At 52.7% G+C, this 22839-nt stretch overlaps 1 protein-coding gene across 1 annotated transcript; it reads left to right on the top strand.

Moving 5' to 3' along the window:
• The first annotated feature begins 382 nt into the window (after positions 1-382).
• Tnfsf14 (TNF superfamily member 14) lies at positions 383-4736 on the top strand. The gene is made up of 4 exons (XM_047531750.1): positions 383-736; positions 2017-2053; positions 2292-2333; positions 3300-4736. The coding sequence occupies exons 1-4, from the start codon at positions 518-520 to the stop codon at positions 3725-3727; spliced, it is 726 nt and encodes a 241-aa protein (XP_047387706.1). The 5' UTR covers positions 383-517; the 3' UTR covers positions 3728-4736.
• The last annotated feature ends 18103 nt before the right edge of the window (positions 4737-22839 follow it).

Below are 22839 nucleotides of genomic sequence, written 5' to 3'. Positions count from 1 at the left end.
GCACACACAGGCACGCACACCTGAGTGCCGGCGGCACGCGGTGCGGCTCCCCACGCGCTCATCTCCATCCGCACCTCCGCAGAACTTCACTGGCCGGGTCGCGTCTCTCGCACCGGGAGCACCTTGTCCCTCGCGTTCACAGCCGCCTCCGGACAGTGCGTGGCCCACCAGCAGCTCCGCAGGAAACATTTGGCCACCAAGGAAACAAAGTGGCTGAGGAGGCAGAGCTGGGGACTCCCCACCTGCTCCCCACCTGAGTCACATTTTCAGATGCCTCTGGAAAGTGTGAGAGACTGCCTCAGTGAGAGTGACAGGGACAGGGCCGGCAGGGGCCAGGAAGAAGAGGAGGTGCGTGGGGAAGGGGAGGGGCTGAGCCCAGCACTAAAGGCAGCCGGGGCCCAGGCGCTGCTGCAGCCTGCAGAGCCCGGGAGTGTTGGGCAATTGTGGTTTCCTCTGAGCGACGCTGCTCGGCGTGCCGGCCCTGCCCGGGCGCCCGGGGGGCCTTGTCTGATCGGGCATGGAGGACACGGTCGTGCGGCCCTCTGTGTTCGTGGTGGACGGACAGACAGACATCCCATTCAGGCGACTGGGGCAGAGCCGCAGGAGACGGTGCTGCAGCCCCGCGCGGCTCAGCCTGGCTCTCCTGCTGCTGCTGCTGGGGGCCGGGTTGGCCGTCCAAGGCTGGTTCCTGCTGCAGCTTCACTGGCGCCTGGCGGAAGCGATCACCCGCCTGCCGGTGAGTGGGGACAGGGGGCTGGCAGAGGGGACTCCTGTGCCATCGTGTGTCCATCGTGTCTGTGCATGTGTGAGGGACAGACAGAGCATGACCCCCGAGTTGCTGCCGCCAGCCTGTGGGAAGTGAATGCACCTCTCTGAACCTCAGTTTCCTCTTCTGTAAAATGGGGATAATGGTAAGAGTGGCCGCTTCCTAGGGGATGAAGCATGATTCGGGATACGTGGGGTACCCAGCAGTAGCTGGCCCACAGCAAGTGCACAGCCATCAGAAGGGACATTCTGACGTTGCTGTTGTCATTAGCCCTGCCCTCGTCCCTGCTATGGAGATTCTCCCCCATCCTCTTGGGCCGTCTGTGGCTGGGCCCTTGCTCTCAGTCGGATTCCGGTCGACCGTGGTGGTGTGAGCCACCCAGGCACCTGCTTGTGCAGCAGTGTGCCTGTGTGGCCTTGTCCCTCTGTGTCCACGTTGTGTCTGGTCCCCAGCCCTGGTGGCCACATGTCAATAGCCACACGCCTTGTGGACAGTGCTGCTGTCCTGGGCACAGATACCACATGCACACACTCACCTGCCTAGGCCCCGTGTGCCGATGTGTGTGTCTTGTCATTGTCTCTGTGTCTGTGACCCACTTGGGCCCGTAACCCATGCACCCAAGGGTCTCAGTTCACACGTTCCTCTCAGTGTCCTTCGAAGTTGAGGTCCGTGCCCCAGGTCAGGCATCCTGGCTGGTGTCCTTGTGTTCAACCATCTGGATGTCCATGTATTTTGAATCCAAAAATCTGAAATCCTTAATGCTCCAAAACCCAGCAGGTTTTGAGTACTAATGTGATGCTCAAAAAATTTCAGATTTTGGACCATTCTGGATGAGGGACGAGGGATGAGGGACGCTCACCGATTTAAAAAAAAAAAAAATCAATGCAAGTATTACCAACTCCCAAGCAAATCTGAAACGCTGCTGGCCCCAAACATTTCAGATACGGGGCTGAACCCATATTGCCACCTAGCCAGTCCTTCTGCGGTGTGTACTAGGTGCCAGACACTGTAATGCACTTTACACAAATCAGTTTATTGAACCTTAAGCAGGCGAAACTCCATTTACAGAGAGGGTCAGGGTGGCTGTGGTGTGTGTGTGTGTGTGTGTGTGTGCACGCACTGCACCCACGTGGCCCTGAGTACATGTCCGAGGGTGGTGTCTGCCGCAGAGTCCAGCTGTGTCATTGCCGTGTGTATGAGTGACACTGGGGTGTGGCATGTCCTCACCGTGGGCTCCTTCTGCATTTCAGGACCCAGACACAGGCTCCCGGGAGACACTGAGGCAAGGTGAGTCAGGGTCCTGGCTCCCAGGAAGGAGGGGATGAGGTCAGCTGCCCCGCCCCCAGCCCATTGCCCAATGGGCTTTGCACAACTGGCCAAGCCACACAGGTGCCCCTCCCCCAGGCCTGAGAAGCAGAAGTTTGGGTCACTCCGGGAGGGGCTGGGAGATGGTCGTGGTGACCCCTCGGAGGCTGACCCTAACCTCTCACTGCTTTGCCTCTAACTTCTGGTCCTCTCTCCCCAGAGCAGAGAGCCCACCAGGCCAACCCAGCAGCACACCTCACAGGTGAGGGGGATCCTAGGTCCTGGGACACAGCAGGGGTCGGGACGTCCCGGGAGACCAGACAAATGCCCTGTCATGTCCAAGTATTTGTTTATTCATTCGTTCAACATTTATTCACAGAACTGCCCAGTCCCCGGGCTCCAGGGCATATGTAATGGCCCTGTTGTCCATAGGTCTATGTCCCAAGACCCCCACTGGGTGCCTGAAACCAAGAGAGCCCCACTCTCCAGACATACCACCTTTCTTCCGAGGCACACACGTGATAGAATGTGGTTTATGAATCAGGCACAGTAAGAGACTAACAATAACTAAAAACAAAGTAGAACAAGCACAGCAATATGCTGTAATGAAAATTATTAAAACACAAATTGTTTGTTTCTGGAATTTTCCACCTAATATTTGGGGACTGCAGTTGACTGAGGGTAAGTGGAACCATGGAAATTGAGACCACCGATAATGGAGACGAGAGCGTTTCTCATTTTGTCTATTTAACAAACCCTCTGGACTGCTTCCTCTGGGTCAGGCCCTGTCGTATACTTCTGAATTGTGTGAAGAGATGCCACCAAGATCTCCATTTTACAGAGAGGGAAACTGAGGCCAGGAGGTCAAGGCCGCTGGAGCCAAGGCGTGTTCTGCCTGGTCTCTGGTTCCACCACTTCCAAGAGCTGACATTTTCACCAAGCCCCCTTGGCTGGGTGTTCCAGCCTCCTCTTGGTTTTCTGGTTACTGTGCCTCCCCAGGCCTCCATGCCTCCACTTGTGAAAGATGAGTTAAAGAGCATGCTGACCAATTTACTCTTCCCAGTACCTCCATTTCCATCATCTGCAGAGAGGGAATAAAGTGAATTAATCCATACAAACAGCATAGCGCCAAGGCGAAGGCTCAGAGAGGGGAGGCGACCAGACTAGGGTCACATAGCAGGAGTGGGACGGGGGCTGACCAGCTCTCCCCTTCTCTCCCTCTCCACAGGGGCCAATGCCAGCTTGACGGGCAGTGGGGGCCCACTGCTGTGGGAGACGCGGCTGGGCCTGGCCTTCCTGAGGGGCCTCGACTACCGCAATGGGGCCCTGGTGACCACCAAGACTGGCTACTACTATGTCTACTCCAAAGTGCAGCTGGGCGGCATTGGCTGCCCCCAGGGGCCAGCTGGTGGCTTTCCCATCACCCATGGACTCTACAAACGCACACCCCGCTACCCCGAGGAGCTGGAGCTGCTGGTCAGCCGGCGGTCGCCCTGTGGACGGGCAAATAGCTCGCGCCTCTGGTGGGACAGCAGCTTCCTGGGCGGCGTGGTGCACCTGGAGGCGGGGGAGGAGGTGGTCGTGCGGGTGCCGGACGAGCGCCTGGTGCGGCTCCGCGATGGCACCCGGTCCTACTTCGGGGCTTTCATGGTGTGAATGCGAGCGGTGAAGGCGGAATGGGTACCCGAAAGGCCGAGACCCCGCAGGGCCCCAAGGAAGCCAGGACTCAGAGGCGGGGCCCAGTGAGCGCCACCGGGGCGAAGCCTCAGCCCGCCAGAGCGAAGACCCACAGGCCCCCAAAGGACCCACGTGGACCGCGGATCTGCCGGGACAGCAGGAGGACAGAGGCCCCGACTCAGGGGTCGGGAGGCCCGGAGGGGGGCTGGACTGGTTTGCCTGATATTCAGGAGGAGGGGATACGGGTATTTATACTTTCGATCAGGGAGAAGTGGGGACTTGGGGCTCCCGGGACTGGGGCTGGAGGCGGGGCACCTCGGGACCCCCCCTGGTCCAGCGTGGGCAGGGGATTGACCACAGGACTCTCCGCGTGGAGAGCTCAGTCACAGTCACAGCCCCGGTCTCAGTGACGTCACACCCTCGGGTCTCGCCCACGGACTTGCAGCCTTTACCAGTTACCATGGGTTACGGCCTCACCACGGCCATTTCCAGCTACCACGTAGCATCAGCCAGCTGACATCCTTCACCGCCAAGCAAACACATCCAGGGAGGACACCGCCCCGGCCCGGCCGGCACCCGATGTGGCACAGGGCCAGCGGCTCAGGGAAAGGACGACGGGGCAGGGGCAGCTCTGGCCTCGGGCAGAGGCCTCCACCACCCCAGTGGTGCTGCTCACCATGCAGAGTCACGCACAACCGCATGGTCCCACCAAGACCAGTCGCCACCCCCCAACAGCGTGATGCTGCGTGACACTCACGTAGGACACAAGCAGGCAGCACCCACAGCCAGCACACAGTGTTAGGGTCACACATGGATGTTCATGGCATCAGACACCCACAGCCACGTCCCGGTGAGACCTGGTTCCTCACAGTGACCGAAGGGCCACATCACACACACAGCCTGGGGTTCCTGCCCAGCAAGACTCACATCCTGGGCTTGGCACCTTGCCGGAGCCCTCAGCCCCTGGACCACTGCTCCTTGAAATAAATGGCAGATGCTGCACCCGGGTCCGTCTAGTTCTTAGGGGAAGATTGGTGACAAGCCCAAAGACCCCATGGGGGCCGGGAGGTGCTGGGCACAGGGCCACAGGAGGCAGTGGCAGTAACGCACCGAGGCAGAAGGATGGAGGCTGTGACTTGTGGAGGTCACTGTGTACACGAGGAACCTGAACACAACTCTAGGCAGGACGCTCGGGTGAACCTCCCCTCGAATCCACACTCCTGAGGAAGTGGAGGCAGCACCGTGCCAGCCACCCTTCCTAACCATGTCCAGGCAGAGTGACTCTGCTGACCAAGCCAGCTGGAGGCTGGGAGCGAGAGGGGCTTGGGAGGTGGTGCAGGGCAGGACAGGGCAGGCACGTTCAGACCACAGCCTCTGCCAAGCAGGAAGGAGGTCCTCCTGCATCTGAGGAGGTGGGCTCGGCCCCGGAGGTGAATTAGTGGTTCTTGTTGTTGCTGTCGCTGTTGCTCACATCATTGTCACGTGGTACAAGCATGAAGGCAGCGGGCTTTGCCATCGATGGCTCCAGGTCCACTGTGCCACTTACTAGCGGTGTGCCCTTAAGCAAGTCCTACCGCTTCTCAGTGCCTCGGTTTTCTCATCTGTAAGGGGGGAAGGAAGTCAGAGCTCACTTTCTAGGCTCAACATAAAGATGCGATCAGATCAGGCGTGGAGGAAATGCACGCACGACGCCTAGTGCCCCGTCAGCCCCTTGAGTGTGCAAGTAACCTCAGAGATGCAGACGTGTAAGGAAGAACAGCTCTGGGTGGGGCGCCCTCCACAGTCTCCACGGAAATACCTAAGCCCTGGGCAGGAGCTGTCCTGGCCCTGTCTTCTAGATGCAGAGACTGACCCAAGAGAGGCAGGGGCGCCTCCCTCTACCAGGGGCACGAGGTGGGCCCAGGGAAGTTTCCCGCCTCCTTGCCCTGGCTGGGCTGGTGGGAGGCGGACGGGCCCCAGGCACCCAGCCCTGGCCCCCGCTGGAGTTTCCTTTGGCCTCATCGTGGTCTTTCTGTTTCCTCGGCTTTGATGAGGAGACCAAGGTGTGGGGACAGTGTATTTTTAAAAACTACCGGCACTCACCAACTTCCTCCTGGGGATGGAACCTCTTGCTAAGTTTGGTCTCTACAAGTCATTCTAGAAGGGCTTTGCAGCCTTGGGGAGGAGGAAGGAGAGAAAAAGAGGTGGGCGAGGAGGGGAGGTGGGAGGAAGGAGGAGAGGAGAGGAGGAGGCGGAGGGGAAGAGAGGGAGGGGAGAGAAGGGGAGCCCCAGCAGGGCAGAAGCTGGACACCTGGACCTGACTTGGTTTCCGAGGCAATATGGGGGCAGGAAGCCCCTGGCCCAGGCCACTGACCTACTTTCCACTTCTGAGAACTTTATCAGCTGCGTTTCCTCTCACCTCTCGGTCCCAACATGGCATCTCCTCAGGACCTCAGTCCACCCTGCTCACCCTCCCCCACCCCTGGGCAGGAAACCCTCCCCCTTCTCATCTCTTGTGCAGACCCAGAGATGGGAGATGATAAGCAAGTGATTGATTTCAATGATGACACCAGGCTCCTGCCGAATACGCCTCAGGTTCGGATGCTGGCGAGGGATCACCGCAGGGGAACAGCGTGGTTCTTCTGCTGGAGACGGGCTGCCTGAGTGCAAGTCCCTGCTCTGCCCTTCCCAGCTGGGCCACCGTGGGACCCATCCGTGGCCTCTCTGAGCTCCCGTGTCCTCACCTGTATAGCAGGTTGAACCACCAGGTGGCCTCTACCTCACGCTGGTTACTGTGATTTCAGCGACTTGAGCGTTTTACAGAACTTGGCCAGCAAGGAGCTCCTCAGTCCTTGGCAGCTGCTCTCTGTAAACACGATGGTTATGATGTTTTGGGTACCTGTCCCCAAAGGCCTGTATGTGCAGTCTTGGTCCCCAGGTTGTGGCACTGTTGGGAGATGGTGAAGCCTTTAAGGGGGAGGCCTTGAGGGAGGTTCTTAGGTGATTAGGGCATGACCCTGGGGGAGAGCGTGGACCGTAATTCCCTCCTTCCTTTGTCTCTTTCTCTTCCCGGCCACCAGGTCAAAGGTTTTGCTCTGCCACACACTCCTGGTAGGATGTGCCACACCCAGCCCAATCTGACAGGGCCAGTCAGTGATGGGTGAAATCTCAAACTATGAGCCAACATAAATCCCTTCTCATTATAAGTGGATTATCTCAGCCATTTGTCATAGCAACAGAAAACTGGCTCAGAGGGTTGTGACTGTGTGCATGTTGAAGTTTCTGATTCTCCTCAGGACTCACATTCTCCTCAGAGCCCACAACCACCAAGCGCATCTTTAAAATGGGAATCAGTAGCCAACATTTAAGCATTAGGACATTTCCTACATGAAGAAATCCAGGCCTCTGGGTTTTCTTGGAAGGCGGAAACTGACAACAGCCCCGGTTGGGTGGTGGCTGCTCCCTCTGGGCGCGGAGGGCCCGCCCCAGCTGTCTCCCACCGGGGACGGCCACACTTTTGCTGCTGATCTAGAATAGCGGTCATCACGAGTTACGGCTCTTGTTTCCAGAGCAGTGACTCAGTGCTAGATCCTGCGCCGAGCGCTCGTCACGTGAACCCACGGATTCCTCGTGCCCTGTTGGGACAGGGAGGCTGTTCTGATCCTTATTCCATGGCTGCGGAAACCCAGGCACAGGGTCAAGCCACTTCTCCATCAGAGGGGAAAATCAGAGATGCGCCTCACCTTACAGTGGGGTTAGTCCCAATAAATAAATCAGCCGACCACGCACTGAGGACACCCAGGGAGCAGCCTGCCTCAGCCCCGCCTGCCTTGAACCTGCTCAGGACAGTTGCCCTGGCCTACAGGTGGCAAAGTCCCTCACGGGGAGCCTATTTTGTAACAAACTACTGAATAACTCATGCGCTTTATTGCATGCATGTATCAAAAAGAAAAAACCCAGAGTCCCTGTTGCCATGTCAGATGACACACCCACGGGTCCCCAGGATCAGGACGCACCCTTCCTAGCGGGGGAGAGGGCCCCCATCATTCTGCCTTCCGCCGCTGTCCTCTGGCACGAGCAAAGGGCGTTCTGGACGTTTGATAATGAGGGTGCGTGATCGTGTTAGAAAGCGGACCCCGCTGCCTGCTGGGCTTATCTATACTGACCTCGTGACCCCTGTGGGTACTGAGCTCACAACCCTTGAGTGATAAGGTAGCTCAGATTGTGACCAGGGTGTGGGGCTCTGAGACTGATCTCGGAGTTGGTGAGATGGGCAGGGGAAGCCAGGAGGGTTTCCTGCAGGAGCAGTCTGCCCCGAGGCCCCAGGAGCGTCCAGGGGGGCACGTTGTCATCACAGGAAGGATGCTGGAGGGTCAAGGGGAGAAGGTCATGTGAGAATGGAAGTAAAGCAGGCAGGGAGAGGGAGGAGGGGAGGGGAGGGGAGGAGGAGGGGGAGGAGGGAGGGGGAGGAGGGAGACTTGAAAGGAGCCTGGAGACTCCCAGGGCAAGGAGACTGGAGTATCTGCACTAGAGAGGCGAAGGCAGGGCGGAGAGGAGGGAGCGTGGCCAGAGGAGCGGGAGGGGTGGGGGGGACCTCACATGGGCTTAGAATTCTATTCCAAGTGTAAATGGAAGCCATTGGAAGGATTTTAAGCTGTTGCTGCCTAGAGACTTAAATAAAGTCTTTTTAGGGAAACTTTGGACGTCCACAAACAGGAAGAGAGTCTAACGGGTGCCCATCCCCAGGCTCAGCGGCTCTCAACACCCCGCCGTGAGGTCTGTGTCCATCACCCCTTTTTACATGACATCATTTCAGACACCTCCCATTTCACACCCCACCCAAAATTTTGAATGCATCTCTAAAAGATAGGATCTCTCTCCCTCTCTTCATGTAGATAGATAGAAGATAGATAGATAGATAGATAGATGATAGAGGGATGGAGGATAGATAGGTGGTAGATAGAGGATAGAGGCGGTGCCCTCGAAGGGGATGATGGGATCTTGGTCCCCCTCACTCTCTCGCTCTGCTTCCTGGCTGCCCCAAGGTGAGCAGCTTCTCCATCTCACAATCCCTGCCATGACCTTCTGCCTCGCCACAGGCCCAGAAGCAATGGGGCCAAGTGAACATGGACTGAAGCCCCTGAAACTATGAGCCAAAGTAAACCTTTCCTCTTTTTAAGTTGATCATCTCAGGTATTTTGCTACAGTAATGGAAGCTGATAGACAAGCATGAATAAAACCATGTAGCCATGATCACACTCAACAAAATAGCAAAAGTTCCCTAATAACACCAGTTACCCAGAGCCCAACTTCTAGGGAGCATTTGTTTCCCTCTCTCCTTCCAGCACAACGTAACTCTGATCAAATCTCATGATGCAGCTACTAGCTTATAGCAGGGGTCTGTAAACCATGGTCAGTGGGGAAAATCCTATCCACGCTCTCCTCTTGTACAGCTCACAGCTAAGAATGGATTTTACATTTCTAAATGGTTGAGGAAAATTAAAAAGATTTCATAACACATGAAAATATTAGTCAGGGTCCTTCAGAGAAACAGAACCAGTGGGTAGGAGGGTATGGCGGACTCTTCCACTGGAAAAGACTCATCAGAACTTAGGGCCTCAATCGTTCCCAGTTTCCTCAGGGTCTCTCCGTGTCCCAAACCCAACTTACATGATCCCATTCTTTCCCAGTTGTTGCCCTCCGATCAGCAGGACGCACCCTGCGCTGCATTGCAAGGTAGGTAATCACAGGATGAGATTCTGCGTTTGATTTTCACCAGCCTCAGCCCTGAAGCTGCAGAAGTTGAGGGTCACCTTCAGGGCACACATCGAAGATGTCAGGACGTTTGTGTGGTGTTGAAATGGAATTCAAATCCACCCTGTGTTCTCCCCTTGCTTTTACTACCTTGTCCAATGACGCTAGCAGTCACAAGCCAATCTCATTATATTCATTAGGTTTCAAAAAACGTTCGCAAGTATCACACGTGTAGTACCCAGGTTCTGGCTCCTCTTAAGTGGTTGCTTAGGAGTGTCCAGTGGTGACATCTTACTGTCACTCCCTCCTAACAGGGGGCTGTGGAGCCCGTCCTCCAGCCCCGACTCTTTGCTCCTCATCTCCTTCAGCAACTGGGGCATCTTCTCAAACTGCAGTCCTCGGCTGAGGAATCTCCAGGGTTCAATTTCCACCGTTGTCTCCAAGGTCTCTCTTTATGGCTGGTGTGACGATTAATTCTGTGTCAACTTGACTGGCTCATGAGGTGCCCAGACACTTGCTCAAACATTATTCCTGGGTCTCTGAGGGTGTTTCTGGATGACATGAACATTTGAATAGATAGACTACGCAAAGCAGCTAACCCTCCCCAGTGCAAGTGGGCTTCATTCAATCCACAGAAGGTCTGAAGAGAATAAAAGGGTAAGAATTCTCTCTCTTTGAGTAACTGTCTTCGAGCTGGGATGTCAGTCTTCTCCTGCTTTTGGACGTGGACTGGAGTTCACACCATTGGCTCTTTTGCTTCTCAGACCTTCTGACTCAGACTAGAGCTAAGCCCTGGACTGTCTTGGGGCTGGACGTCTCCCTCCCCCCCGCCCCCTCTCTCTGTCTCTCCACATTTATCTACTTAAGGGTCAGTTTCAATACAAATTTTGGTTCCAAGAGTGGTTCTGGAGGATCAGATTTCGAAGCGTGAGCTTCCTAAAGTGGCTCTGGGGTTTCTAGAATTGGCTTTCTAATCTAGATTCAGAGATGCTCAGGATTCTATTTCTAGTAGTAACGAGAGCACTGATGGTTCATGGAATGATCTATGATATCCATAGAGATATGCAAGATGTCACCATTAGATCAGAGGAGGAGCAACATGCTCCTGCATCGAGGTTGGGAGGGGGTGTTGGAGAAGACAGCCAAGTTCAGACTTCCTCCAAGGGGGTTTTCTTAAATCCCATCCGTGTCCTACCTCCCCCATTCCAGGGCCCCAGCCCTGACCACACAGAGCTAAAAGCATCTTGTCCATCTGTTACTCCTCCACCAAGTCCAGGAGACCCCACAAACCCAGAGAGGTCGGTCCAGAAAAATGTTCTGTAGGAGCTCTGTAACAAACAGAGAGCTCAGTGGCCTGAGGCTAGGGAAGGCTGGACAGGGATCAGTGAGATTGTAATGCACAGGTGGAATGTTGGGGGCATCCTGGGCCTAAGACTGCAGTGGACAGTGACAAGGTAGGGACCACAAAAGAAAACGGCAGAACAAGAGATTTCAAACACCAGGGCAATGGATTCTGTTGTCAGTTATGAGCAATAAGGAGGTTCCACTGTTAAAGTCACAAGTAGCAGCTCTTAATAACTGCTGGGTGAGATTTGGTGGGTAAATAGCTTCAACTCCAACACATGGTCTCCCAGAAGTTCCCAGAGGGATTGAGCCCCAGCTTTCCGCGGCAGTCACCTGTCCTGGCTCCTTCCACGCACCCTCTTGGGTGTTCTGGGATCAGCACTGGTGGAAAGACCCAATAATTCCCCACTCATGGCACCCAAAGCTTGGCACCATGCCCTCCCTTGAGTGCAGACAGAACTTGACTTTCTTCTTACCAACAGAAGGTGGCAAAAGTGACGAGGCCTTACTCCCCTGATGAGGTTACATCACGCTAGAGTCTTTTAGGAGACTGGATTGAGAGACTCCCCCCACAACCTTGAAGAAGTTCACTGCCACCTGGTGAACCACCTGTGGGCAGGTGCATTCAGCAGGGAAATGCAAGCAGCTCAGTCCTGCAGGCATGAGGAACGGGATTCTGCCAACGACCAGGGGTGTTTGGAAAAGGATCCCCAGCTACAGAAGGGAACCTAGCCCAGCTGACACTGGATCACAGTCTTGTGAGGTCTTGGGCAGAGGATGCAGTTAAACCACACTTCGACTCCTGATCCGGGAAACTCAGCTAATAATAGATGTGCATTGTTCTAAGCTGCCAGGTTCTCCAATGACTTATTATCCTTCTAACCTCCCAGATAATCCTCTTGCCCCCAACCCTTCTCTCGGGGTCTGCCTCTGGGGGAACCCAAAGATCAAGCGTAGTGTACAGGGACTTCCATCCAAGAAGAGCGCAAAAAAACTCCAACTTTCTTTCTACAGTGATGAAGCAGCTTATTTCTATGGTAAGACCCCGTTGCCCAGGGTGCAGGGAGCTCGCTGTGGGGCCCTCGGGAATCACCCCCACTACATGCTCTTTGTCCAAGGCTGTCAGTGTCCCCGGGAGCTTAGGAAGTTCTGAGGCATGAAGGGGAAGGGAAGGAACCACCTCATTCTCAAGCGGCAGGTCCATCTGCTCCTGTTCTGTCCACCTCGGTGGCTGGCTGTGACACTCATCAACAGTATTGCATTCTCTACTCCTCCTGAGCCTTGCTCACAAGGCTGATTTTTGGTACAGGAAGTTCTTTGAGCTGTCTGTGGCTTCAGCTGCCCAGAGATACCATTGAGTCATTTCCTTTTTGGGGACCTGCCACCTCTCTGATGTCTGTCATGAGGAATAAGGTCCAACTCACTTTTATCTTTGAGGTCCCCTAGAACTCCTCTGGGGACTTTCCATCTTTCCAGGGCTCTACCCACAAAGCAAGACATAGGAACTTCCACCAGCCATTATGAGCAGAACCATGTCCCCAAAATTCCTATGCTGAAGTCCTGGCCCCAAGAATCTCAGAATGTGACTGCATTTTAAAATAGGTTCTTCAAAAAGGTAATTAAAATGAGGTCATTGGTATGATCCCTAATCTAACAAGACTAGTGTCCTAATAAGAAGAGGAGACCAGGACACAGACACACAGTGCAGTGGTCATGTGAAGACAAGGAGTCGACCACCCTCAAGCCCGTGAGGGAGGCCTGGAAAGGAATCAAGCCTGCAACACCTTGGTCTCAGACTTCCGACCTCGAGAATTGTGAGCACATAAATTTCTGTTGTCTGAACCACCCCAACTGTGGTGCTGGGCCAAGGAGCCCTGGCAAACTATGCCAAGTCCACCTGTACCCTTTCCGCCAGTCCCGGGTCATCTTGCTCTTTACTTGGGCGCTGGGGAGGGAGAGACATAAAAGGTGGAATCCTTGTAGAGGAGAGAGGGAGGCAGGAGAGGCTGAGGCTCCAGCAATGGAGCTAAGACAATGGAGACAGAGACGGGAGCTCTGCCACGGCGGGAAGATGCCTACGGGGGAGGAACGTGGGCACCAAGAGGCGAAGAAGCAGGCGCTTCTCTAGAACTTGCAAAGGCGCGCGGTCTGGCCCACAGCTCGAGTTCATCCCGGCGACACGGATCGTGGTGTGGGACGGCAGAACTGTAAGAAAACAGATCTGCATTGTTTTAATCCGTACGTGCTTGGCAGTTCACGACAGCAGCGACGGGAAACTCGCCCGGCAGCAACGGGGGGTCCGCCACAGCGTCCACCGCGGTCCACCCCTCAGGCCTCGCGCATCCACTGGCTTTGCAAAGAAGCTCAGTCGCTTCAGGATTCTTCCTGGTCTCCGTCCCAAGCGGAAAGCCGAGGTTGGTGGGGGAGCTATGGTGTCCGTGCCCAGAGCTGACCTCAGAGCCTCCGTGAGTCTGGGCGCCCTCCCTGCCATCCACTCTCGAGTCCTTCATCTTTGGCTGGCCTTTCTGCTGGTCTCGGTGGCCTCGCTGGTGGGGCCTCTCTGATTTTCATCCTGAGGGTCTGAGACTTTGGTCCTCTGACCTTCAGGCCTTCAAGAGGGGCACCAATCTCTGACATTTCACAATGATGCAACATTGCACTTGATTTAGCGGCTTGACTGCTGGAGTGTGCGGGGATCAATTCCAGAGGCTGCCTTGACATCCTCCTCAGAAAAGTGTGCAGAGACTTGATCCACTCAGTGACTTCCACGTACCCAGGGCTTAACGTGTGTTCTCGCATCTTCACAATCGTCCTGTGGTATTAATATCAATGTTGCCTAATGACAGATGAGGAAACCGAGGCACAAGGAGTCAAAGTAATAGTTCCAAGTCCTTCGTGTAGGAAGTGGCAGAGGCTTTGAACTTCAGAGAACCCTTGCCTTAAACCATTCTCCTACATCTGCTCTGTGGTGATGCAGTCCTAGGGTAGACCCTATTTTATTTCTCACTCCCCTACTGATGGGCACATAGGTTGTTTCTCAGTATCATCCACACTGTGAACCTCAACATCCTCAGAGTGCTGCTCTGTGTAGGGGGTTCCCTTTCACAGGTCCTGGGTGCCCTCAGGTGATGGTAAGGAGCAGAGTTTGAGCTTCTGTGTGTTCATCTCCACGTGTCTCCTTCCCACTTCAAGCAGTAGTTCACTTTGCACGTTGGTCCCTTCAAAAGAGAGAAAGATGCAGAAATAATCTTTGCTCCCTGTCTTCACTCTCCAAAAGCCTAAATACGATAGAGAGATTTGGGGCTTGGTCGAATTTCAGGGGGAAACAGAGACCATCCTGAACAGCGACCATAGCTCCAGAGCCCCGCAAGACCCACAGAGGGCTCTGGTGCAGGGGATCACCCACAGCTCCTCTGCCCAACCTCCCTCCCCCACCACACCGGGGGTGAACTTCACCAAGACTTTGATCTCAGCTCAGTGAAACCAATTCCAGACTCTGGCCTACAGAACTTTAAACAGATTCGTACTATTTCAAGCTACTAAGCACATGGTCATTTGCTAGAACAGCAACAGGAAATTTATTCAGCAGTGACTGGAGGACACCACGGTCACCTTCCACAGTCCACCCTTACAGCGCTGGGATCCAACCCAGGAGCACTCCCCCACTGAGCTCCATCCCCAGACATTTTAATGTTTTTATTTTGAGACAGGGTCTCACTAAGTAGCACAAGCTGGCCTTGACCTTGCCAGCCTCCTGCCTCGAACTTGCCAGCCTCCTGCCTCAGCCTCCCAAGTCTCTGGGATGACAGGTGTGGCCACAGCACCCAGCTCCTTATGCCACTTATGACAACCCGTTCTCACAGAACTAGCTTACTCCCAAAGCCCAGAGCTTGTCCCTTCTTAGGGAGTGCTCCCGTGGACCTGATAGCCTTCCACAAGGTCCCACCTCCTAAAAGTCCCACCACCTGCACATTGCCACACTGGGGATCTTGTGCAGGGCTGTTCCAGGGACACATTCAGACCATATCCAGAACCATACAAGGCCAGTATGATGAAGCCGTTCTGGAAACACTGTCATAGGTGGTGCTCCGCTTTGGTTGAGTGTCCCCGCAAAGCTCGGTCCCCAGTCCAGGGTGCTGTGGGGAGGCGGGCCTCGTGAAGGGATGCTGGGTCATTGGGGCGTACCTTCAGAGGGGAGATTGGGGCCCAGACCCCCTGCTCTCTTCCTGCCTGCCAAGAACCCTGCTTCTAAACAGGCACATTCTTGTGAGCAGCTTCCTCTACCACAGGCTCCCCACGACTTACTGGCTCAAAAGCAAGGCACCAACCAGCCAGGAACCGAAATCTCCAAAACCACGAGGCAAAACAAAGCGCTCCTCTCTCGATCACCTTGGGTATTTTGCTCAGTAATGGAAGGTTGCCCAGCACAGGTGGGGGAAAAGTCGCCTGCGAGAAATCAAAGCCTCAGGCCTGCCTGACGCAGGAGGGGAGGGGACCCCCACTCGCCCCAGGGCCTGTGCACGAGGAAGCAGGGTCCCCGCCGCAGAGCGTTGCTTTTGTTCACCTCTGGCGACCAGAACCCAGAACTGGCAACATGCAGGAGGTCTCAAGAGCGCAATGGAATAAAAGCACCGTGACGTCGACCCGGCGGATGCAGCAGCGGTGATGTCACGTGAATCCCAGAGTCTTAGGAGATCTAGAAGCTTCTGCCCTTTCCATCTTGGAACCCTGAGTGACCATGCTAAGAAGCTAGTCATCCACTGGGAGAGGATGGGTGGACAGGGAGGCCCCGGGGGTGAAAGTCACCAGAAGGAGACTGAAGGTTCTGCCAGCCCCAGCGCCGGGAGGGGAAGCCGCTGCCCCACGGAGCCCTGTCTGGCCACTCGCAGAACTGGGGGCAAATAGAGTTCTGGCTTTAGGTCACTACATTTTGAGGTCATTTGTTATGCCCAGGAGGTAATGGAAAGCCCTCCCAGACCCTTTTCTGTAACCGTACAGACAGGTAAATGGACAGATGGACAGATGGACGAGCATTTGAATGGGTAGCTAGAATGGGGGGTGGCTAGAGTGGAGGAGGGGTGGGCTGAGAGGATCCATAGCTGGGTGGAGGATAGATTGACAAGTAGGGGACAGGAGGCTGTGTGAGTCAGTGGGTGGATGGATGGACGGATGGATGAGTGAATGGATGGACAGATGGACGGATGGATGGACGGATGGGTGGATGGATGGATGGATGGACAGATGGAAGGACAGACAGATGAGTGAATGGACAGATGATCAAATGAATGGATGGGCGTGTGGTTGGGGGCGTGAGTGCCTGAATGGATGGGTGGATGGCCATGCAGTTGGATGGACAGGCAGACAGATGAAGGAGTGGACGGACAGGTGATGAATGGAGGAATATGCACACATGCTCTAAATAGAATGCTTCACTTAGCAGCAATTTGGGGCTAAAAACAATGAGTAACTCATATTCTAGCCAACCATTGGAGGGTGCACCTCAACTTCAGGTTGAAACTGTGCCACTCAGAGCTACTGAGGGCACTTCCATGTGTACCCCAGATGTCTCTAACCCAGAGGAGGCGATGGATTGTCATGTTATCATCGTCCCGATGACGAGTCCCCTGCGATCATCCTTCATTCCCCAGAGGAAGCCAGTGGACACGCCCTGTGGCCTTGGCCAGTGTGTCCACCCTGTGGACACTCTGCCAGAGCACCCAACTCAGGGGGTGCCACACGTCCCTGAACACGCAGCCATTCCTGCTCCTCATCCTGGTCGCGGCCCCTCATCCTGGGGACGGTCGCGGCTCCTTGTGGCCCTCTGCTCTGCTGCCAACTCAGTGGAAACTCATTGGGAGTCTTGCTGGGACCCCCTGGGTCCGTAGATCCGACTGGACAGCACAAGCATCTTGACAGCCTGAAGCCTTCCATTCGCGCTCCCTTCAACTGAGGTCTTTGTCAATGTTTCTCTAAACGCCGTGATCCCTGTGCCGTTAGTGAATGTTTTCTCCCTTTTTCCTTCTTCCACATTAAATGTTTTGAGCTTCCCTACCCAGGTGTGAAGTCCTGGTGCTAATAAACAAAATTCCCACACTCATCCTTGGAGATGCCACGGATGCCTAAGTGCTGATTTAACAAGGAGAAGCGGGAGGAAGAAGAGACCAGAGGAAAGGAGGCCGGCAGGCGCCCCCGAGGGGACGCTCCTCCCCAGCCCGGCCTCTGCAAGAGGCAGCCTCCTCCTGCGTCCCAGCTGCCCCTGGACTCTGCACTCAGGTCCTGTGGAAGCCGGCTTCGCTCTCTGAAAACTCCCCCGTTCTGCTTTTCTTAATTTGTTGCCCTAGAAGCGACATAGAGTGAACCCCGTTTCTACACAGGCGAGTACCCGGGAGCGCAGTGGACGCGGGGGGCCTGATCACTACCTGGCGGGGCGCCCTCACCTGTACCCCGGCCTCCACGGCTCCAGTTCCCGCCCCTCGCATCGACCACAAGGCCTCCGCGGGCTGCCGGGTGTGTTCTGGGGGAGTTGCATGGTCCGGAGAGCCGCCGGATCAGACGAGCGCCTGGGCACTCTGCTTTCCTGCCTGGACGCCTCTGCGTGTTCCGATTGTTTCTAGTGATTTCCTCATCACGTCTGGATTCCATCCCGGAGCCCACAGGTGGTGGTCTACGCTTGGATCCCTGGGCCATGGCGTGGCTGATGGCCCAGGGTGGGCTCGCCTTGTAAATACCCCCTAAGCATTTTTAAGTCCAGGCATTCTGAATCATGGTAACTTACGCCTGACATGAAACCTCCCCCAACCGCTTTCCAGTGTGCAGTTCGCTGGCGCCACACACCCTCAGCCCCGGGCCACCCTTCCCACCCGTGCAGAAACCGTCCAACACGCTGCGTGCCCTCTCGCCAACCCCGTGCCCAACTTTCACTTTCTGCCTCTGTGGATCTGGGGACTCCAGGACCTCCCGTGAGTAGCATCACCAAGATTCGTCCCTTTGTGATTGTCTTATGTCACTGCAAATGTGCCCAGTGTTCATCCATGGCTTTGGTCTTTTTTTTGGTTTGGGGTTTACTTTTCCAGGTGGGGACCTTATTATGTGGGCCAGGCTGGCCTCAAACTCCAGGCCTCAACCCATCCTCCTGCCTCGGCCTCCCAAGTAGCCAGGACTGCAGGCATAAGCCACCCCACGCATCCAGAAGTTACAATTGCTCCATGACAAAGACTTAGTTAACCCTAACAATGCTTTTCACTTTAAGCTTTCTGGTATCTGGTACTAATATGGTTAAACCAGCTTTCTTTCTATTTCCTTCCTTTAATTGGTAACTTGTTAAATCATTTCTTTCTTTTTGCTTCCATGTAGTACCACGTTGCTGGATTTTAATTTTTATCCAGCCTGAAATGCCTGTCCTATATCTGCAGCATTTAGACCAGGACTGTCCAATAGAAATGCAGTATGAGCCATTTACGTATTTTAAATTTTTCTAAAAGTCACAATTAAACAGTGTTTAATGTGGTGAAATGAATAGTAATAATATATTTTATTTAATAACCCTCATAGCATATCTAAAATATTATTGTTTCAAAATGTAACCCATATGCAGCTATTGATAAGATATGTAACATTCTTTCTTTTTCCTGTAAGGTCTTCCAATTCTGGAGTCCATTTTGACAGCACATGTCCATCGGGAAGGTCCAGTCCAGGAGCCCCACAGCAACATATGGTGGCCCTATTGACGCGCACAGGCCATTTGCCTTCATTCTAATCTCCTGTAAATTCGGGTTTGTTTTAGCTGTTTGTCATGCCGTGTATCTATCTCTTGCCTTCCTTGTTCTGGGTTATTCTCCTCTCGTTTGTTTTTTCTCTTGCTTTAGAAATTATGCTGTCTACTCTTTTCTTCTGGAAATTTTTTTAGAAATTTTAGTTTTATACACTAAATCTATAAAAAATCTACCGCCACTACATCTCCTCCGCCTCCCAAGGCCTGAGACCAGGTCTAAGCATATCCGCTCTCGCCCCCTGCAGGCCCTTCTCCGCACAGCAGCCGGGCGCTGCTCTGCGGGCTGCGGGCGCTTTCCACAGGTCTTCACAGAACCCCAAAGCCGCTGGCACAGCGGCCTCTCAACCGCGACTCCCCAAGGGAAATACTACTCCTCTGAATTCTAGCACCATAGCAGTTTGCTAGTTTTTGAAGTGTGTGTGTGTGTGTGTGTGTGTGTGTGTGTGTGTTATTGGGTTTTTTTGTTTGTTCGTTTTTTGATTTTTTGTTTTGTTTTGTTTTGGTTTTTGGTACCAGAGATTGAACCCAGGGGCACTCAAACCATCCAGTCACATCTCTAGCCCTTTTTTATATTTTTATTTTGAGACAGGGTCTTGCTAAGTTGCTTAGAGCCTCCCTAAATTGCTGAGGCTGGCTTTGAACTTGCAATCCTCCTGCCTCAGTCTCCAGAGTCACTGGGATTACAGGTGTGCGCCCCCACGCCTGGCTTGGATTGTGATCTCATGCAATAATATTTCGTTATCTTTTTTCTTGCACCCAACAATGTGAGGTCCATCCTCGTGTGTGGAAGCAAATGGCAGCACTGTGTTCCTTTTGATTGCTGTGTAGTATTTCATCTGTTTATTGGCACCACTGAGTTGGACATTTGCATTCTTTCCACTTGAAGTGATACTAACTGATTTTGAAATGATAAGCAGGCTTGCCAGTTTAAAATAAAGTCATCTGTGGTAGGTTATCCTTCCTATATACTGCTGGTGCTCGCTGATGTGTCCATGAGAACCTTCGCATGTGCGTTCAGGGATGAAAACGGTGCTCCCACGCACGTGTCTCTGGGGACCTTGCATGTTGAGTGTGTCTCTGGGGGCGGATCACCTTCACCTCCGAGGTGTTACCAGGTTTCCAAGGCAGTCGTCACTGCGTCACCTCCAGTCATGTGGGAACCTCTGCTGCTCCACACTTCACCAACCCTCGTTACTGAAAGCCTCCCCAGTTTTACTGAGGTCTAATTAACACATAAAATTGTAGGTTTTCAAGTGCATGATTAACGCACAGGCACACTGTGAAATGCTCACCACGATCAAGTCGCCAAATCACCCCTCATCTTAGGTCGTGCGGTTGTTGCGGGGCTGAATGGGTAAGGTCTGCTCTCAGCCGCCTCCAGGTGGAGCACAGGGTCCTGCCCTGCAGCCCACCCCAGCCTCTATTGGTCCTGCAGGTCTGAACTGCGTCCCTGCCGCGGACGTTGCGCGCTCCCGCACACCCAGGCCCTGGCGCCGGCCTCCTACTCTTGGCTCCTGTGAGGCCCACGGTTTTAGATTCCACACAGTGAGGAGGTCATGCGGTGTGATCTTCCTGTGTCTGGCTCGTCTCACTCAGCACGACGTCCTCCAGATTCAACCTCGTTGTCACAAAGGACAGGACTTCGTCCCAGCAACTTAGCGAGGCCCAGAGCCACTTAGTGAGATCCTATCTCAAAATTTAAAAATATATAAAATAGGGTGGGGACATGGCTCAGGGGTTAAGCACCCCTGGTTCAATCCCCTTCATTGTTTCGAAGCTGCGCAGCCTTCCGCTACTGTACCACAGTTCCTTTAGTTCGTCCCTCCAAGGGCGCTGGCTGTTCCCGTGTCTTAGCCAGGCATAAGGGAAGCTCCCTTGGTCTCCATCTGCATTCCCTGCTGAGTGTGGCTGAGCATGATTTCATACACTTGCTAGTTATTTGGATCTTCTTTTGAGAAGTGTCTATCCCCGTCTTTTGCCGATGTTTGAATTGAGTTACTCCTTTGCTTAGATATTGAGTTATATGATCATATGAGCTCCTAACCTATTTTGGATATTGACCCGTGGACTTTTAATTTTGCTGATTGTTTTCTTTGCTGAAAAGAAGTTTTTTAGTTTGTTGTAATCACGCTGGTTAATTTTGCTTTTGTCACTTGTGCTCTTGGTGTTAAATCCAAAAAATGATTGTCAGGACCAATGTCACAGTTTCCCCCTAGAGTTCCTTCTAGGGGTTTTATGGTTTCAGGTCTTCTGTTTAAGTCTTTAGTTCATTTTTAGTTGATTTCTTTTTTGAGACAAGGTCTCACTCTGTTGGCCATCCTGGCCTTGAACTCCTGGACTGAAGTGATTCTCCTGCTTCAGTCTCCTGAGTAGCTGTGACTATTGGTGTGTGCCCCCATGTCTGGATTGAGTTTATTTTTATGTGAAAGAGGTAAAGGTCGAGTTTCATTATTCAGCATGTGGATATCCAGTTTTCTCAGCGCCATTTGTTAAAGAGACATTTCTTTCTTTAGTGTACGTTCTTGCCGCCTTTGTTGAAAATCAGTCGGCTGAAGTCACACAGATTTATTTCTGGGTTCTTTACTCTGTTCCATTGGGCTACATTTTTTTATACTACTACCATACTTTTTTGATTATTATAGGTTTGCAATAAATTACAACATCAGGAATATGGTGTCTCCAACTTTGTTCTTCTTAATCACGATTGCTTTGATTATTCAGGGTCTTCTGTGGTTTCATAAGAATCTTAAGATTGCTTTCTTTTTAACTTCCATCAAAAATATTCCTGAAGTTTTCATGGGGATTGCATTGTATCTATAGATTACTTTAGGTAGCTTGGACAGTTTAATTAATTCTCCTAATCCATGAACATGGAATATCTTTGCATTAATTTGTTTCTCCTATAATTGCTTTGGCCAGTGTTTTGCAGTTTTTGGTGTTTAGATAGTATTTCCTCCTTGATCTGGAATTATATCATCGGCTCTCCTAGGTCTCCATCTTGACAGCTGCAGATCTTGGGATTTCCCAGCCTTTATACTCATGTGATCTAATTTCTTTGTCGAGAGAGAGAAAGAGATAGCTATCTATCTACATCTGTATCTACATATATTTATCCATATCTACACCCTATTCGTTCTATTTCTCTAGAGAACACTGATAATGCATTGAGAAAATACAATGCCATCTAGAAAAGCAAAGAAACTGAAAATCTCACGGGGCACTTCTCAAGTAAGGTGCTAACAAATCATTTGCAAATGTCTGAGAGTCTCCTGGGGTCCTTTGCCAATGGGTCTTGGAAGATGCTGGCTAAATCCATGGGTCATTCTAGAAGAAGCTAGCAGATTGCATGGGACGTTTCATCAGCTGTGCCGAAGAATCCTCGTGTTACTGGAAGCCATGGGACTGCATCCTTAGAGAATGCTAATGGATTATTTGTATAAGCTTTTCGGTTTTTGAGGATTACTGTCAGTCCTACTTGTTATCCCTTAACTCCCTGATCTCATGTGGTAGGTCAGACTCAGGTCTGACGGAGGGATTCAGAGAAAGCTGTGGCCCTCTGGCAGAACTCTCATCAGCCAAGTGACTCTAAGAGGATCCCTGGTGCTGACAAACACCCTACAGTGCAACAAATTCCTGAAACTTTAGAAGAACCCGTAAGGATCGCCTTGCCCCACAATCCAAAGAGACCTTAGAGATATAGTTAGTTCCCCTCTGGAGGTATTCTCTCTAAAGTTAGTGAAGGAAAATGGCAGAATATAGGGTGCATTACTACAAACTCTTCTCCCCCATCTTTTTTTTAACTGCAACCAATGCATGTCTACTTGAAGGTGCTGGAACTAGGATCAGATAAGCCTACAGCTGACTGTGAGAAAATAATACAAAATTAAAAGTAAGGAAACAAGCCCTGTGGATACCATACAGTATGTTTTAGCATATTCCAAGATTGAAACCATTTGGGTCATTTACCAGCTTTTCTGTAAAATTGGCAGGAGATAACATAGGAATTTTACTGTTTTGCATGACTCAGATGTAATGGTGCAGTTGTAAGATATCCAAACTAACATTGTTATGATTCCAAATTCCTAACGGATGCATCTTTATCTTTTTCCAATCCCATTGGGAGCTATTGTATGGAGCAGGTGTTACCCAAATAAATTGATAAGCAACGTGGCATTGTAATTGTTGTCTGACCTTAAGACTCTGTATCTGATCACCTAAGCTCATTACAATAGCTTCTATAACT

Source organism: Sciurus carolinensis, chromosome 17 (assembly GCF_902686445.1).
Source record: "Sciurus carolinensis chromosome 17, mSciCar1.2, whole genome shotgun sequence".
NCBI lineage: Eukaryota > Metazoa > Chordata > Mammalia > Rodentia > Sciuridae > Sciurus > Sciurus carolinensis.
This window is presented reverse-complemented; position numbering and strand designations above follow the sequence as displayed.

What these genes read in the sequence shown, in the direction of transcription:
- Tnfsf14 (XM_047531750.1), top strand. Translation starts at nt 518, where the DNA reads ATGGAGGACACGGTCGTGCGGCCCTCTGTGTTCGTGGTGGACGGACAG. An exon ending in CCGGGAGACACTGAGGCAAG is followed by an intron (nt 2,054 to 2,291) that starts GTGAGTCAGGGT and finishes CTCTCTCCCCAG; the next exon opens with AGCAGAGAGCCCACCAGGCC. An exon ending in CCCAGCAGCACACCTCACAG is followed by an intron (nt 2,334 to 3,299) that starts GTGAGGGGGATC and finishes CCCTCTCCACAG; the next exon opens with GGGCCAATGCCAGCTTGACG.